This window comes from Trifolium pratense, linkage group LG7 (genome assembly GCF_020283565.1).
Source record: "Trifolium pratense cultivar HEN17-A07 linkage group LG7, ARS_RC_1.1, whole genome shotgun sequence".
NCBI classification, from domain to species: Eukaryota; Viridiplantae; Streptophyta; class Magnoliopsida; order Fabales; family Fabaceae; genus Trifolium; species Trifolium pratense.
Window position 1 is genome coordinate 54,412,003 of NC_060065.1, and position 16,025 is coordinate 54,428,027.

Genomic DNA, 16,025 nt, shown 5'->3' on the forward strand with positions numbered 1-16,025 from the left:
TTTTTGTTGTCTACCGGTGCGAGACTGATTTTGCCTTCACACCGTAGTCGAATTTTATTATTCAACTATAAAATTTGATAAAACAAACCGATATACTAAATCTAAGAAGTTACAATTTGGTTATTTAATCATTGAAAATTAGCAACAAAGTCTTATAATTAGGGACGGAGTCGGAGGCAACAATAGATCAAAATAAAAGATTTGACTAAATTGTGTAATCATGTGTGGGGTGAGTTGGGTATAGGGCGGGTATAGGTGCATTAAATGTGAGTGTTAGTTTTGATTGATATAATGCTTTCAATTGCATACTTAATTAAGCAAGGCGTACGTAGTAGTGAAAAAGGCTACTTGACTTTATAACACAAAAGAAGGACCAGAGCAAACCATAATACTATATCGTTTCCAGTAGCTTTTCTTTGTTCCGTCCTCCAACAATGGAACTCAACAACAATCACATTCTGGTCTCCAGCCCTGCAAGAGGAAGCAATTCGTAAATTCATAACCAACTTTAACTTTCATTTACACGATTTAAAGTTGATAACTTTATCTATATTCCATGTTATTAATGAAGAAAAATGTGTTTGTGTAGCATCCACCCTCAAAACGATGGTAATGTCTCGATCATGCATATCTCCTCAACTGGACCCATGGATGACAATGTAATGGCTGTATAATAAGTTCTAGTAATTAAATCAAAAGTTCTAGTGATTGAATCAAGGGTTCTAGTGATTAATCAAGGTCGTGTTTACTGAAATATCACAAGTAAAAATAATTTTAATAAACTTTTGTTACAGGTGGTTCATGAGCGTGGGGCTCATGTCATTCAAGATGCTGGACATGCTGGATCTTCAACGGAAGTCACTCTGAGGGACATAATGGACGCCATTGAGGTACAAATATGTTTATCAAAAGTTGTTTTCGTTGAATCCATTTATGTGTGTTTTATAAGTAAATACGTAGCATCCAAAAAGAACAAAGTAAATCATTTTTGTGTGTTTTCGTTCAATCCATTTTTATGTCTTTATAAGTAAATATGTTGCATCGAAAAAGAACTAAGAAAATCATTTCATTATTTTAGAACCTCAACATCCGTTTAGATAGCATGGATCTGTGTAACACCGACATGATAAAGCGCTATGTGAAAGAACTTTCAAAACCCGTTGTGAGATCGCCGGCTAAGGGGAGGGACGATGGTGACGTCCACAGCAGCTCTGATTACTCTCCTGAGCTGGGGGATAACGGGAAAAAGCTGAAGAAAACATCTGTTTTACAAAGAACCGGTGTTGATAACGAGGTTGAAATCGACAAGGAGATGGCGAGACTAAAAAACTTTGGTACAATCTCCTTGTCTGAGGAAATAGCTGATGCAACAGTCAAAGCAAAGAAAAGAACAATTAGTAGAGAAACTTTTGTTCGCGCCGAGACACAACCCAAGAGGGCGAAAAAACGCGTGGGGTATTTTTCAAATGCAGTGGAAGAGGATGCTATCGCAAAAGCTGTCGATGATCATCAAACTTACGAAGCATTCAACAGTGATTATCGGAGACGTGTCAACGACAAGGTAAAAAACATTTGCATGAAAACACTTGCATGATTAAGTAATGAATGTAAATAAGCATGTAGATAGTAATTTGCATCATTATTGATGAAGGGCACAACACTGAGGAGTACAACGGCGATGCCCAGAAAACTGAGTTTCACACCTGGTGAATGCTCAGCACCACCTTTGCCTGGCAATGGACGGGGCAAGCAAGCCGCAACTGCTGGGGCAAACGGCGTCAAACGTCGTTCCCCTGTTGGGAGAGCTAAGGGTGTTGTAGCTGTCGGAAAAACACAAGCTTTCAGAAATGGCGTTGGACTGATTATTCCAAAGGTTATCATATATGAATTATGTCTTGATCATCCAGTTTACAAATTTTTTCAATGCAATGACACTATATATGTTACTGATATTTAACAGATTTTCAAGTGTCCATTTAAGACAACCGTGGACATGAAATTGGACAATGTGGAAGTCAGGATATGTGCCTATGTATTCCAGAATGACTTTGATGTCAAGTGAGTGATGTAATTGATATAACTTGTAAATTTTTGAATAAATATCGATATATGTTTTGTTGCTGTAATGTAACATAACATTGGTGGTCTGTGTGCAGGGATGTTGTATTCAGGAAGGGCAAAACAGAATTTGCAAGATGTGAGTTCGAGTGTATGCTTCCCGGAATGTTGGTGTCAAGGGAGGTAATATTGATGAAAAGAGCGTCAACGTAAACAGTGTATTAAATGATTATGTGTATTATTGTAATGTTTGACGCTTAAGGCATTAATTGTGTTGTGCTATGTGTTTGTTATACAACTTTAGCCTTTTTTTTGTATGGTATTTGCCAAAACACTGTGTTTGAGCTATGCAGGGTGTGTGTTTAGCAATTGTTTTTATCGATTTGGGCTGAAATGCATTTAAATACTTGTTTAGTTTCGTGATTGGCACATGCCTTATTCATATATGTGTCTGTGTTGCTTGGGGGTTTATTTAGAACTCCATCCATTGACATATATCTGTTTGTGTCAACATTACTAGATAATCCTCATGATGGCGTTGAGGGTTACATGGACGCAGCAGAACACATTTTGTAAGACACTGTGGTGTCTCCCACCTTCATTTGCGGTATATCAAATATATTTCATATTTTATCCAAGGCCATGTTATAAAGGAATTACATAAATACATAGCTGATGTCATAATAAACTCCAAATTGATTACAGGAGGATGTTGTTGAGGATCACACAATTGACAAGTTGCACGGCTATTACGGAAAAGATTGGTTGCCTAAGTTTGATCGCCTGAATCTGGTATGAATACATATTGAACTGTCCCTGCAATACACCCTAATCAAGTAACACTACTAATAGTATCCAAATATAACATATTTGTTTACAATTGGTGTAGATCTACGTGCCCATTGAAGATGCGCGCGGTCATTTTTATCTTATGGTGGTATCTATCGAACATGGAAAGATCTTTCACTTTGACACACACCTTAGAGACGATGTCATTGACGAGAGACAGAGAACCATAAGAACCATCGTATGTATTCGTATAATAGTCACAACACCTAACAGAAATTTTATATGGATTATGTAAGATACATGTGTAACCATCATATTTTCTTTGTTTAGAGCAAGGCACTTTCCAAACTGATTGACAAAGTATATCCCGATTACTATACCTTCTGTGGACTGGCAGATTTTGGGAGGTGGGACATCGTGGAGGCTAGAGGTGTGCCTAACCTTGGGAACAGGTATTTAGTCAGTAAATGTACAAAATTATAATGAAATTGGTATAATTATGGTGTTAATGTTATATGTTCAAAATGTAGTGATGCTTCTGGACTATGGGTTGTGGAGTGGCTCAATATGCAAAACAGTTTTACGAGCAACGCAATTGGATTGGTAAATTATCTTTCTCTTGTAAAGTTGTTATGTTTTGAAAAACCAAACTTTAATTCAGAACGTGGAATAACATATGCATTTGATATCATTATGGTTTACCATGATATGCCTTTGAGTATGAACAAGTAGTACAATCCAATTCCTCTGTAAGATACGCTTTGCAACAACATGGTGCCATGGATTAACACACGTTAACTACCTGTATACCATGCTGCATTTACAACACACGAATTAAAGTCAGTTATCAGTTTTAATAAGTACACATTTGCGTTTGATATAATTTGTTTTTCATGCCGCCCATAAACTTAAACTCAAAATTATAGTAAGGTCAAGCAAACACAGTCAAACACAGCTATGTGGTTCCTATCTGAATGTTCTTATTTGGTTCCACAAACAAACACATTCAAACTGATAATGAATTAAAATAAATGTGCGTTGTCAAATACTTGTTCCTGAACTTGTTATTTAATTACTAACCAAATAACGTGTTATGCTAGCTGGATGAGAATGTGACCAGAATGATTGTGACAATGAGAGTCTTGCTTGGCAACCACAATGAGGTTAGCAACAGTTTGATACAACGGGCGAGGATGTATTGGCATCAAGTAACTGCAGAAGATGATCAGTGACGAGGACGAGGGGTATGTGGGAAGCAAAAGTAATTATGTATGGTATTTTGAAGGGCACTTCATGTTTAATGGTACTAGCATTATTTTGGACGGGCCACTAAGACTTTTATAGGCCCATTATTTTGTGTGCACTATATATATAGTATGATGGGCACTTCATGTATGGTACTAGCATTAATTTTTGAGACCCATTAGTTTGGATGTGGATGTAGACCTGGTATGGGTGAGTTTTTGGATGGGCCACTAAGACTTTTATAGGCCCATTATTTTGTGTGCACTATATATATAGTATGATGGGCACTTCATGTTTAATGGTACTAGCATTAATTTTTGAGACCCATTATTTTGGGTGTGGATGTAGACCTGGTATGGGTGAGTTTTTGGATGGGCCACTAACACTTTTATAGGCCCATTATTTTGTGTGAGCTAATATATAAACAATTTAAAATTTCCTTTCCATATTGATGCATAGCCAGAATATATTACATTCATTAAATCTAATACAACTAAAAGGGTATTGACGGGAATCTTGTCAGGAAATGAATTGTCACATTTTATGAGGTTTTTGTATACTACATATGGCTAATAGTAAGATTCCCTGTCTCCTGATTTAGTTCCTTTTCGAGAAAGTAATAAGTATACTACATATTTCCAACACATATTTTAACTGTACAGCTACAGGATGTAACAACAGTAAATATTGGTTTATATTACCTATAAAATGGCTTCCTATCCACACTTGAGATGATACGCAAGAAACAAACTTGTGAAAAATAGCCAGGTTGGTTTTATTATCATTTTCAGTTTCAATCAATGGCATCTAGCTCAAATAACTCCCCAAACCCAAATCCACTTCATCGTTTAGATCTATCGAAGCTTAAAATCCCTAGCAAAACCTATACCCACACAATGATGGCAGAAACCACTATACCAGTATCAGACAAATGTTTTCATGAAAAATTAGTAACAATAGAGCTTCATGTTCAAGGGTTCTATAAACTTTATGTTCAACCTCTGTCTGGACTCCAACCTATACCAACTGAAAGTGATTTTATTGTATCCCCAATATATAAATACAAGTTCGGCCTTCCTCTTTCCGTTGTCACTAAAAATGTGCAATTATTTTCTGTCGGTTTGTTTCAAAGGTTGGCAAATTTACCCATAAGTAATGATTTAGCTAATTATGTTTCACCGTATATTTTTGAAAATTGCGTTAGAATCGGACAGCGATCTGGAGGAAAGGAATTTAAGATTGTCTTTGATATTAAGGTTGTTGAGATGGATTTGGCAGATTCGCATGATTGCGGTCAATATCGTAGACGTGGTTTTGTTTGATTGGTATTAATGATTAAATATTGACGATTATCTTATCATATTAGTACTTTTTTAGGTCGGGCAACTGTAGTAGTTATGATTTATTATTAATGATTTGTATTAGTACTTTTTCAAGTTTGGATAGGATTTTATAGCTAAGTGATCCAAAAAAAGGCGACCCCCAAAAAGAACCTAAAGGATATACCAATATGTTGGGCATGATATGTATGATTATGTACAAGACCTCCACTCAAGAGAAGTATAAGTTATGATATACTCTGTTGATGATTAATCTCATCTTTATGCCTTTGTTATGAAATCTGACATAGGGCCATTGTGTTTGTTAACTTATAATTAGTTGGTCTTATTTGGAAGTTTATTTATTTATGGTTATGCATAATGTGTCTGTAACAACTATGAATTTTTAATGATTTCTAACAAAAATTAATCATTCTTACTACCGGTCGAATAAGCGTGTTGAAATTCATTAACTAACTAGTATTGTTAATTAATCCCGTGCATCGGCACGGTAACAAATTACACTAATGTATAACAACCGGCAAGTGCTAACAAACAGGAAGGAACAATTATAAATAACAAAACGGTAACCCAACACGGAATAGTATTTACACACATTACCTACAAGATTGCATCCAGACAGCTCCTATCTGGTGTTGACGTAGCCTTCGTAATTGTTGCCGCTTAACCGTACAGACATTGATTGAACAGAACTGGCTGCAGGAAATTCTCCATCTTCAGCCAGGTTAGGACAAGATCTTATGTTGTGTCCAACTTGGGAGCATCCGCCACATGTTCCTGGACGCCTGCTTCTCCCAGCTGTAGTGTTGTTGGAACTGGGTCCACCGCCTTTGCTTCTTGCACAGGAAGGGTTCAATATGTTATCAACTTCGACCGGACCATTTAAATTCACAGGACCGTTATCACCAACGTACTTTGATTTAAGCCTCGTGATTTCATTGGTTAGATAATCCAAATAGTTTTTATAATCATCAACATCCTTGTAAGCCAAATCGGAAACTTCCTTGCTAAGATGCACCAAATTGGCATGTCTCGCAACCAAATGTGAATCCCAGTAATGTGAACCATCGTTAACATTACCACGAATTGAGTCCTTTGCAAATTTAGACCATCGATTCAACACAAGATTAGTCGGGAATTCAACAGTATCAAGATATACCATAATTGCCACGATGTGTTCACAAGGAATTCCAATTGATTCCATTCTAAGACAAGAACATTTAAATTCATTGTTTGATGGACTGTGAGATACACGCCAAACATGTCCTTCGTCTTGATACTTCGTCACAGAATAAATTGAAAAGGATGCCATCTCTTGAGTGTCACATAATGATATCAGGGAAACCTTTTTTAGTACAGAACGTACCAAGCAGAAAATCTCATGTGTGAATTGTTTTGATGCAGACCTCTCGAGTGACCTTAGAGGGGTCTGCAAGACAGCATTTCCATATTGTGAATGAAAATCCGCCTCCACCTCCCTGAAGCGAAAATAACATACACATCTATTAAACTGCTTCACAAAATCAGTCATATTCATCTTTGAGTGGACAAACTGACCCATGTGACTGTGAAATGCTTCACACCGCGACGTCGTTCGTATTCCTGCAAAAAAATGCCCCCTAATATGGGCTGTTGACCACATCTTCTTTTTCTGGTACAATTCTTTGATCCAACTGTTGTCTTGAAGCCCAAACTTATCTATCATTTCATTCCACAGTTTCTCAAATTTCCAAACATCGTTATCGCCAAGCATGCATTTTTTCAAGTATGGAATGAACTCTAGGTTACCAATGTTAGACATGGCATTTCGAAGAAGATGCCAAGCACATAACCTATGATAACTATTAGGACATACTCTCCTTATTGCATTCCTCATAGCTACATCACCGTCTGTTATTACAGAAACAGGGGCCTTGCCTTTCATCGCAAGCAAAAATTGCTCCAACAACCACACATATGTGCCTTCAACCTCATTAGAAACTACAGCAGTGGCAAAGATAATTGTCTGATTATGGTGGTTGACACCGGAAAATACAACAAACGGGCACCTGTATTTATTTTTGTTATATGTAGCATCGAATGCCAACACATCACCAAAAACCTCATAATTCTTTTGGCTTTCTCCATCACACCAAAATAAGCTTTGCAACCTACCACAAGCATCGACCGTGTGTGCAACGAACATCAATGGATCTTTAGTCCTAAGACCTAGAAGGTACTTAACAGCACCTTTAGCATCAGAAGACGTTTCTTTTCTTTGTCTTTGAATTTGATTGTGCAAATCCTTCTTCAAAAACCCTACCTTATCATACCCTCCCGCAGCATTGGCAAACGCACCGATCATTTGAGCAACCTTTATCCCAGCTTGACCATAGTTCTTAATTTGAATCTGATCTGAATTTGTAAGTTTCCTATGTGCTGCCAATAGCCCACAGTGCTTCTCCGTCAACATATAATGATTGTGCTCAAAACTGAAAATAGTAATGTACCAGAGACCCGAAATTATATCAATATGCACTCGAAGTCTTGCACTGCAACCACACCTGGTTTCGTGTTTCGGACCACGCTTGCGCGTCACTTCAGTTAAATCGCGACGGTCTTTCCTGTAGCCTTCTAGGTTACAAACGAATGTTTTTTGAACAAGAACTCCATCTTTATTTCTAACATCTTGCCCTTTGCGAACAGCAAAACCGTTCATCTTTGCAAACCAACAGTAAAATTTGTATGCAACTTCCAAATTACCAAATCGCAACTTAGAAACGTCTTCATTGTGCAAGTTAAACATATCAATCTTTACAACATCCTCCTCACCATCAATTATGACTAATTGCTCTGCATTTTCATCCAAATGTGTCCACTCATTGTCGGTATCTGAATTTTCATCCAAATCGTTGGCAACCGTGTTCCCACTTTCATCCAAATGTTCCCACTCATTGTCGGTATCAGAATAACTTTCATCACCGTCAAGTTCACCCCCCAAGCTTTCATCATCTTCCTCATAATCATTATAATCATTATAATCATGATCTGCAGAGTGACCAACATTGTCATCTTCTGCATCAAACCCAATGTCATTGTCTCCAATATTATCCTCATCACCTCTACAATGTTCTCTATAAGAAGGATTCTCTTGTGTTAACTCGTTCAATGCTTGCTAAAAAATAAATAAATGACTACATCAATATAAAATACAACAAATATATACTATCGGTTAAAAGCACAAATACATACTAGCACTTACAAAGTAAGCATCCATTACTTCATCGCGCGCTGAACTGACACCAGCAACACCACCGTCGACGGCACCACGAACTTCGCCACTAACAGCACCATCAGCGTCACCAACGACTTCACCACGAACTTCGCCACTAACAGCACCATCAGCGTCACCAACGACTTCACCACGAACTTCGCCACTAACAGCACCATCAGCGTCACCAACGACTTCACCACGAACTTCGCCACTAACAGCACCATCAGCGTCACCAACGACCTCACCACGAACTTGGTTATTCATTGTTCTGCGGTCGATCTTCAACGAACGATTGCAATTGCAAGTTTCAGTGAGAATTGTTGCTAATTTTTCATGTTATTTTTGGAAAGGTAAAGTTGAGATTGATGTCAAATACCGACATTAACCCTGTAATAGTGTAACTATTATTAAATTTACAAAAACATGCGGTGATGGAATATTCCCGAAATATCCGGTTTTTTTTGCATGCGCACCGTGCGCGGCCTATCAAGGGTGCGCACCGTAGACGGCGCCTTACATGAATGAGTCTTTGTTTGTTTTCATGCATATTATTTTCTTTGTAATGATACTAAGCCGAATAAATATGAATACATGTATGTATCAATTAAATGTTCTAACATACCATACAAATATCAAAAACTCACATAAACCTTGTTAATCATCTTTCAAATTTTTATTTTTCTGATCACATTCATTCATTCATTAATTTATATCATCATCATATCATATATAATTAATATAATGTTACGGCGTGACGAGGATCCATTAAAGTGGGAAGAGGCGGCGGAGTCATTGAAGGGGAGCCATTTTGAGGAAGTGAAGAGGATGGTGGAGGATTATAGGAAGGAGGTGGTGAGGATGGGAGGGGAGAAATTGAGGGTGGGGGAGGTGGCTGCGGTGGCCGGGAGGATGGCCGCGGTGGAGCTGAATGAGGGTGCAAGGGTTAGAGTCAAGGAGAGTAGTGAATGGGTGATGGAGAGTGTTCATAAGGGTACTGATTGTTATGGTGTCACTACTGGCTTTGGTTCAACCTCTCATAGAAGAACTACTCAAGGTCATGCCCTTCAAACTGAGCTTATTAGGTAGGTACTCTATTTTATTTTCAATCTCATCATAGTTAAAAAAGAGTAAAGATTCATTCTAGTCTTTCAGGAAGAAAAAGAAAAACAACTAAAATTTAGTCTCGTTTTTTCGTTAGGAACTATTTTGGATGGTTAGGTTTTCATTTGAACACGTAATTACGAACAATTGTCTGGTCAATATTTTTATTATGAAAGACGAAATTGGATATCATTTTTTTTCGGTGACTAACATAGGTGTTTGTTTGTATTTAAAGTTATCGCACGAAGTCAAGTTGGGACCGATCAAAATAATATTTCTTTTACTAGGTTTATGAATTTTATTATTTTATTCGCACAATACTCACCTAATTATAGTCTATAATTAGGTGAGTATTGTGTGAATAAAAAAAAATACTCATGCGGTGTTTCGATTATTCAATTTGGTTTTCTCTCACAAATCCAACGATTCTGCCGCGTGCTGTGCGGTGTAATCACAGTAGAGGATCCAAATCCATCTATCTAATACTAATCATGCAAATTCTGATTTTTGTTTGTGACAGGTTTCTGAATGCTGGAATATTTGGAAATGGAACAGAACCATGTCATACATTACCACACAATGCAACAAGAGCTACAATTCTAGTAAGAATCAACACACTTCTTCAAGGCTACTCAGGAATCAGATATGAAATACTAGAAGCCATTGCAAAACTTGTCAACCACAACATTACACCATGTTTACCGTTGCGTGGATCAATTTCCGCCTCAGGTGACTTAATATGCCTTATTAATTGTATACGCACATTATACTGGATTCGTTTATGCCTAATTTATTGAATCTAAAGCCTTATGCCTAAAAATTAGCACTGGATTGGTTCTTATCTGTCTTAGTTAGTTCTACTGCTTCCTTTGTGCTAGTTTTGACAGATAGAGGCTGAGACTTTAACATATTGAAGGCAAACAGAGGAGACTAATGAGTTGAGAAGGTAAAATTGCAAACAGTAAATATTGTTTGTGAGAAGTGAGAATTCTAGGTCATGTGAAACATACCTTCATTTTGTTTAGATTGAATTGAAATTGTACTGATCTCTTGGCCAAAAAGGTCGGCTCTGAACACTTCAATCAATTACCATTTAGAACAGCAACATTGTGATAATTCAGTTTGGATTTTCATATACAAAACATCATAACGCGCAAGAACCTTCCTTGCATGTGGATGGGTGCTTACTAAATGAAGAGCTGGTGGAATTCATGACTAAAAGTAGTTACATTTCGTGGGATTGGCTAATAAACACATTAAAGGGTCATAAAAACCCACCAAGTACAAGAAAGAGAAAAGAAAAATAAAAAACCACGAAAACTGAAGGTTGTCACGACCAGTGCATGCTATGTTACGGCCATGACAGTGTCAGACAGTGCCAAATGCTAAAAGCTTTTCACAAATCAGTCTTATATCTTTATTTCCTTCTTTATGGCCATTAAACATTGTGTAACTCCTATTCTATTGTAAAGCCACGAAAATCACAAGTCTTGTGGCTATATATAGGACTTTCTCTCATGTAAAACACACCTTCCATCACTTGTAACATTACAATTCATCAAATAAAGTTTTCTCTTATATTTTCTTAGTTCTTAGTTTTAGTATAGTTTATGCTTGTGGTTGTTCACCATGGTTAGAGGTGAGTAATCCACTTTGCCTTTTATCAATTGCATCCTTTGGATTTTCTGAAGTCATGATATTTCTCATCCACCTGACCGAACTCAACTCGTCCGTGTGGTGAAAAAAATCATCAGAAGGAAGTTTTCCCATCACCAAAGCACCAAGCTAACACCAAAGCTATAAATGTCACACTTGTCACTGACTGTGAATAAGTGATGATACTCAGGTGCTATATATCCCACCGTGCCAGCCACGCTTGTAGTACTGATATGCGTCTGCCCATCAGGCATCGCCGTTGCAAGTTCAAAACTTACAATCCTAGCTTCCATATCATCATCAAGAAGAATGTTTGCAGGCTTGATATCTCGATGAATTATACATCTTCCATATAAAATGAAAATTTAATTAATATATCTTGAATTTAAAAAATGATCTTATAAAATGACACACAAATATTTTGTAAAATGATCTTGTATATTAAGAGGAGGTAGTATTTAGAAAGGAAGGGTGTTATATGAATCAAAAGTGGTAACCGAAAAACCAGCCCAATCCGTACCGAAACGGGTCGAGTTTAAGTGGTAAAACGGGTCGAGTATAATTACAACAATATTTTAATAATATTACAGAGTACAACTTTACTACTTTATATTTACCAATATTATTTATTATTACTGTAGCATTAAAAACACAAATCAATACTTTGTTCCGTTGCCGTTCCACTTTTTACTCCAAATCAAATTTTTTTAACTTCAAATCAGCACTTTAGCATCAAATAAAAACGAGAAACAAAGATTCAATCTATGTCTACCTCCAAAATCAAAGTTTCTTTTTCATATGTAACACAGCAAAAGGATAAATTTTGTTCAAAATCGTTTCTTCATCAAGTTCTGCCATCGACCAGATCTCTGTTGCTCGCTGTCGTCGATCCTCCACCAGCCGTCCACCAGATCTCCGTCGCTCGTCGCCGTCAATCCTCCACCTGCCGTCGATCTCCATTTCTACCGAGTTTCCAGATCAGAATGTCTTCTCCATGCAGGTTGAGTGGTATTCTTGTTATTTCTAATGCATCTCTTTATCTCTTGAATTAAACAACCGATGGAATTGAATTCTTACAGAAAACGCTACAAAATCTTCTTGTTGATTTTTGTTTGTTTCATTAATTTTTAGAAAAATAACAGGTGGCATACTATGGGTCATTCGATTGATCAAAAGGACAGAATTTGTCCAAAGTTACATGACTTTCCCGGGTCAAAGTCATGTAATCCAGATCCGGATTCTCTCCTTCACCAAATGTCTCCTTCTCTCTCCTTCTCCAAATCTTGACCCTTAGATTCAAATCCAATGGATGAGATGCTAAAAGACAAAAGGATTTTATTTGCAACGGATCTTTACACCCTATCCATCTTCTCTCCCTTCTTCGCATAGACACGTCTTTTATTTTTTAACAACGGCAGGTAGGATTTTTGTGGCCTCCGTCACTCCACTGCCATCCAAGCCAACCACCAAAGCTGACCGTCGTCTTCTCCGCCGCAGAGATCTGTTGTTGTTTCCCTCTTTTGATTCTTTCCCCTCCTTTTAATGGCTTTGAAGATTTGGATTCCATAATTTTTCATGGGAAATTGAAATCCTTTCAGAATTTAATTGAAAAGCATGTTATGTGTTGAACTTGAAAATCTTCCACTCTTACCATTGTCCAGTCAAACATGGATATGGAAGAACCAAGTTCCAGTTTTTTATTTTTATTTCTCTTGCTCATGTTGGTTACTGCATCGTTGTTTCATGTTTTTTTGATAGTCATCATTGTTTCATGTTAAAAGTGCAATTACAGGGAATTTATCCAAAAAAGAAAAGGTGCAATTACAGGAGGTTGAGAGGCGGCCGATGTATGGTGACGGTTGCAGGACGGAGGTGCACGGCGGAGCTCACCAATTCCACATAGAGACTTACGGTTATTATTCTATTTTTTGTGATAAAAAAAAACTGTTATTATTCTATTTTACATTTTTTACCATGAGATTGATCCAAGGGTTAAAGTTTGGAGAAGGAGAGAGAAGGAGACATTTGGTGAAGGAGAGGATCCAATTCCATGTAATCCTTGTCCATTTACCAAACAAACAATTTTGTCCCTTTGTTACTCGTCTCTCTCCCACGTGAAATTACTTCTACTCTGTTTACTGAAGTACTGTCTACTTTGTAGAGAGAACACTGAAAATTTCTCAAAATGTATTTCTCACTTATTACTCTATGCCTTCATCACTATTTTTATTTTTCAGTTTTTCTTTAAGTTCTTTAGGTTCTCTCTTTAAGTTCTTGAGGATGAATAAGTGATGAATAAGTTCTTTAGGTTCTCTCTTTAAGTTCTTTAGGTTCTTCTGGCGCGAACTTCTTTTAGTTTTTCTTTTAGTTCTTAGTTTTTCTTTAGGCAAAATTTCTTAGTTCTTAGTTTTTCTTATTTATCTAAACTTTTAGTTCTTCTGCCTTTAGTTTCAAACTTTTAGTTTTTCTTCTAACTTTTAATTTATCTAATAACTCTTAGTTCTTAGTTTTTCTTATTTTAGTTCTTTAGGATAAATATCTTATTTATCTAAAGTTTTTCTTAGTTCTTAGTTTTTCTTTAGGCAAAATTTCTTTCAATTTTTCTTTAAGTTCTTTAGGTTCTCTGCCGTGTTCTTCAGTTTTTCTTTAAGTTCTTTAAGTTTTTTAGTAAAGTAACCAACTCATTTTTTATAGATAACAACAATGATGCTGCCCGTGTTCTTCTGCGTCGATTTGTTGAGGTTTTTTATAACGATAATAAAGATGCATTTGATACAGCCATAGCTGATCATCCTCAACAATACGGTGAAGTTCGCGCCAGAAGCTTACAACACTGGCTTGTTCCCCCGATTGTAGAAGGGGAGCAATTTAGCTACAGAAATCAGGTACGGTTAGCTGGTTTACATAATCAGCAGAGAAGAGGGATTTGTTACAACCCTTTCTATGCAACTTGCATAGTTGCAAGATATCCCCGCCACAACCCCGACCACCCCAACCAACAAAATGGGAATTTGATAGTGGGCGGTGAGGGTGGTTTTATCCGCGAAGCCAATTGCCAAAATTTGAGAGTGATGGACGATCAGCAACTCACTATATGTAATTTATATTTTGCGTATCACTACTATATTTACACGAATCGTTAATTACTGTTTCGGTCCGATTCGCACTGTTTTGACCTGGGTGACCCGTTTTGACCCAGTCAAAATCGCACCATTTCATGGGAAATTAAAATTAAGATTACTTCCCAACTTGGTAACTTCTCATCTTTGCAATTATTATTCAGTGGTGGGAATTAATAAATAATAAAAAATTGCTATATTTATGTTTAGGTCAAACTCTCTCATCTTATGATTAAATCAATGAAAATTAGTATTGTTTTATTTAGGATAATTATGTTAAGGTAACTTTTAAAGTTATTTCTATACTTTTTCATATTAATATGAACTGAAATCTATGTTTGTATGTACAGGCAACCGGCGTATGCGAAATTGTATGTTAGAACAGACTCCTCTAGGAGTAGTCACCTATACCGATGCACATGGAGGTGAAAACATTGTTGGAAACAATCAGATGACGTATGAATATCTAGGACTATATAGAGTAGTGGGTCGCGGTGAAGTAGACACTGCACAAGGCTTCAAAGTCCATGAGTTCTATCTCAGACTGTATGATGAAGGTAAAAGCTGCAACTTAAAAATACGCATTTGAATATTATGTTTATTGCATTAATTAAAATAATCTTTTGTCGGTCTCTATACATGAGTCTAGTTATGTCAATGGATCGGATCAGCCTAAATACATATCCGAATTCATTTAATTTATCAAATTTGGATTAGCTCGGATCACATCTCAGATATTTTAGAGGTCGATCCATATCCAATCGTTTAATTTATAAACGGATCAGATTTTCGGATATTCATTAATCGATTTTATGTAACTTTTTCAGATATATATCTGAAAAAGTTACATAAAATCGATTAATATCTGAAAAAGTTACATAAAATCGATTAATGAATATCCGAAAATCTGATCCGTTTATAAATTAAACGATTGGATATGGATCGACCTCTAAAATATCTGAGATGTGATCCGAGCTAATCCAAATTTGATAAATTAAATGAATTCGGATATGTATTTAGGCTGATCCGATCCATTGACATAACTAGACTCATGTATAGAGACCGACAAAAGATTATTTTAATTAATGCAATAAACATAATATTCAAATGCGTATTTTTAAGTTGCAGCTCTTACCTTCATCATACAGTCTGAGATAGAACTCATGGACTCTGAAGCCTTGTGCAGTGTCTACTTCACCGCGACCCACTACTCTATATAGTCCAAGATATTCATACGCCATCTGATTGTTTCCAACAATGTTTTCATCTCCATGTGCATCGGTATAGGTGACTACTCGTAGAGGAGTCTGTTCTAACATACAATTTCGCATACGCCGGTTGCCTGTACATACAAACATAGATTTCAGTTCATATTAATATGAAAAAGTATAGAAATAACTTTAAAAGTTACCTTAACATAATTATCCTAAATAAAACAATACTAATTTTCATTGATTTAATAAT

The 16,025-nt window shown here is 36.6% G+C and overlaps 1 protein-coding gene across 2 annotated transcripts; it reads left to right on the forward strand.

Moving 5' to 3' along the window:
* Positions 1–9,289: 9,289 nt before the first annotated feature.
* Positions 9,290–13,659, forward strand: LOC123898450 (phenylalanine ammonia-lyase-like). 2 transcript variants are annotated; one of them, XM_045949405.1, is made up of 3 exons: positions 9,290–9,767; positions 10,307–10,515; positions 13,224–13,659. In XM_045949405.1, the coding sequence occupies exons 1-3, from the start codon at positions 9,427–9,429 to the stop codon at positions 13,343–13,345; spliced, it is 672 nt and encodes a 223-aa protein (XP_045805361.1). In that variant the 5' UTR covers positions 9,290–9,426; the 3' UTR covers positions 13,346–13,659. The 2 variants fall into 2 exon arrangements, with proteins under 2 accessions (XP_045805361.1, XP_045805362.1); XM_045949406.1 differs by lacking the exon at positions 13,224–13,659 and adding an exon at positions 10,665–11,315.
* The last annotated feature ends 2,366 nt before the right edge of the window (positions 13,660–16,025 follow it).

Bases quoted from the DNA above. Each gene is read 5' to 3' on its own strand.
- LOC123898450 (XM_045949405.1), top strand. From the start codon at position 9,427: ATGTTACGGCGTGACGAGGATCCATTAAAGTGGGAAGAGGCGGCGGAG. The intron at 9,768-10,306 runs GTAGGTACTCTA...TGTTTGTGACAG, and splicing joins CTTCAAACTGAGCTTATTAG to GTTTCTGAATGCTGGAATAT. The intron at 10,516-13,223 runs GTGACTTAATAT...TCATGTTAAAAG, and splicing joins TGGATCAATTTCCGCCTCAG to TGCAATTACAGGGAATTTAT.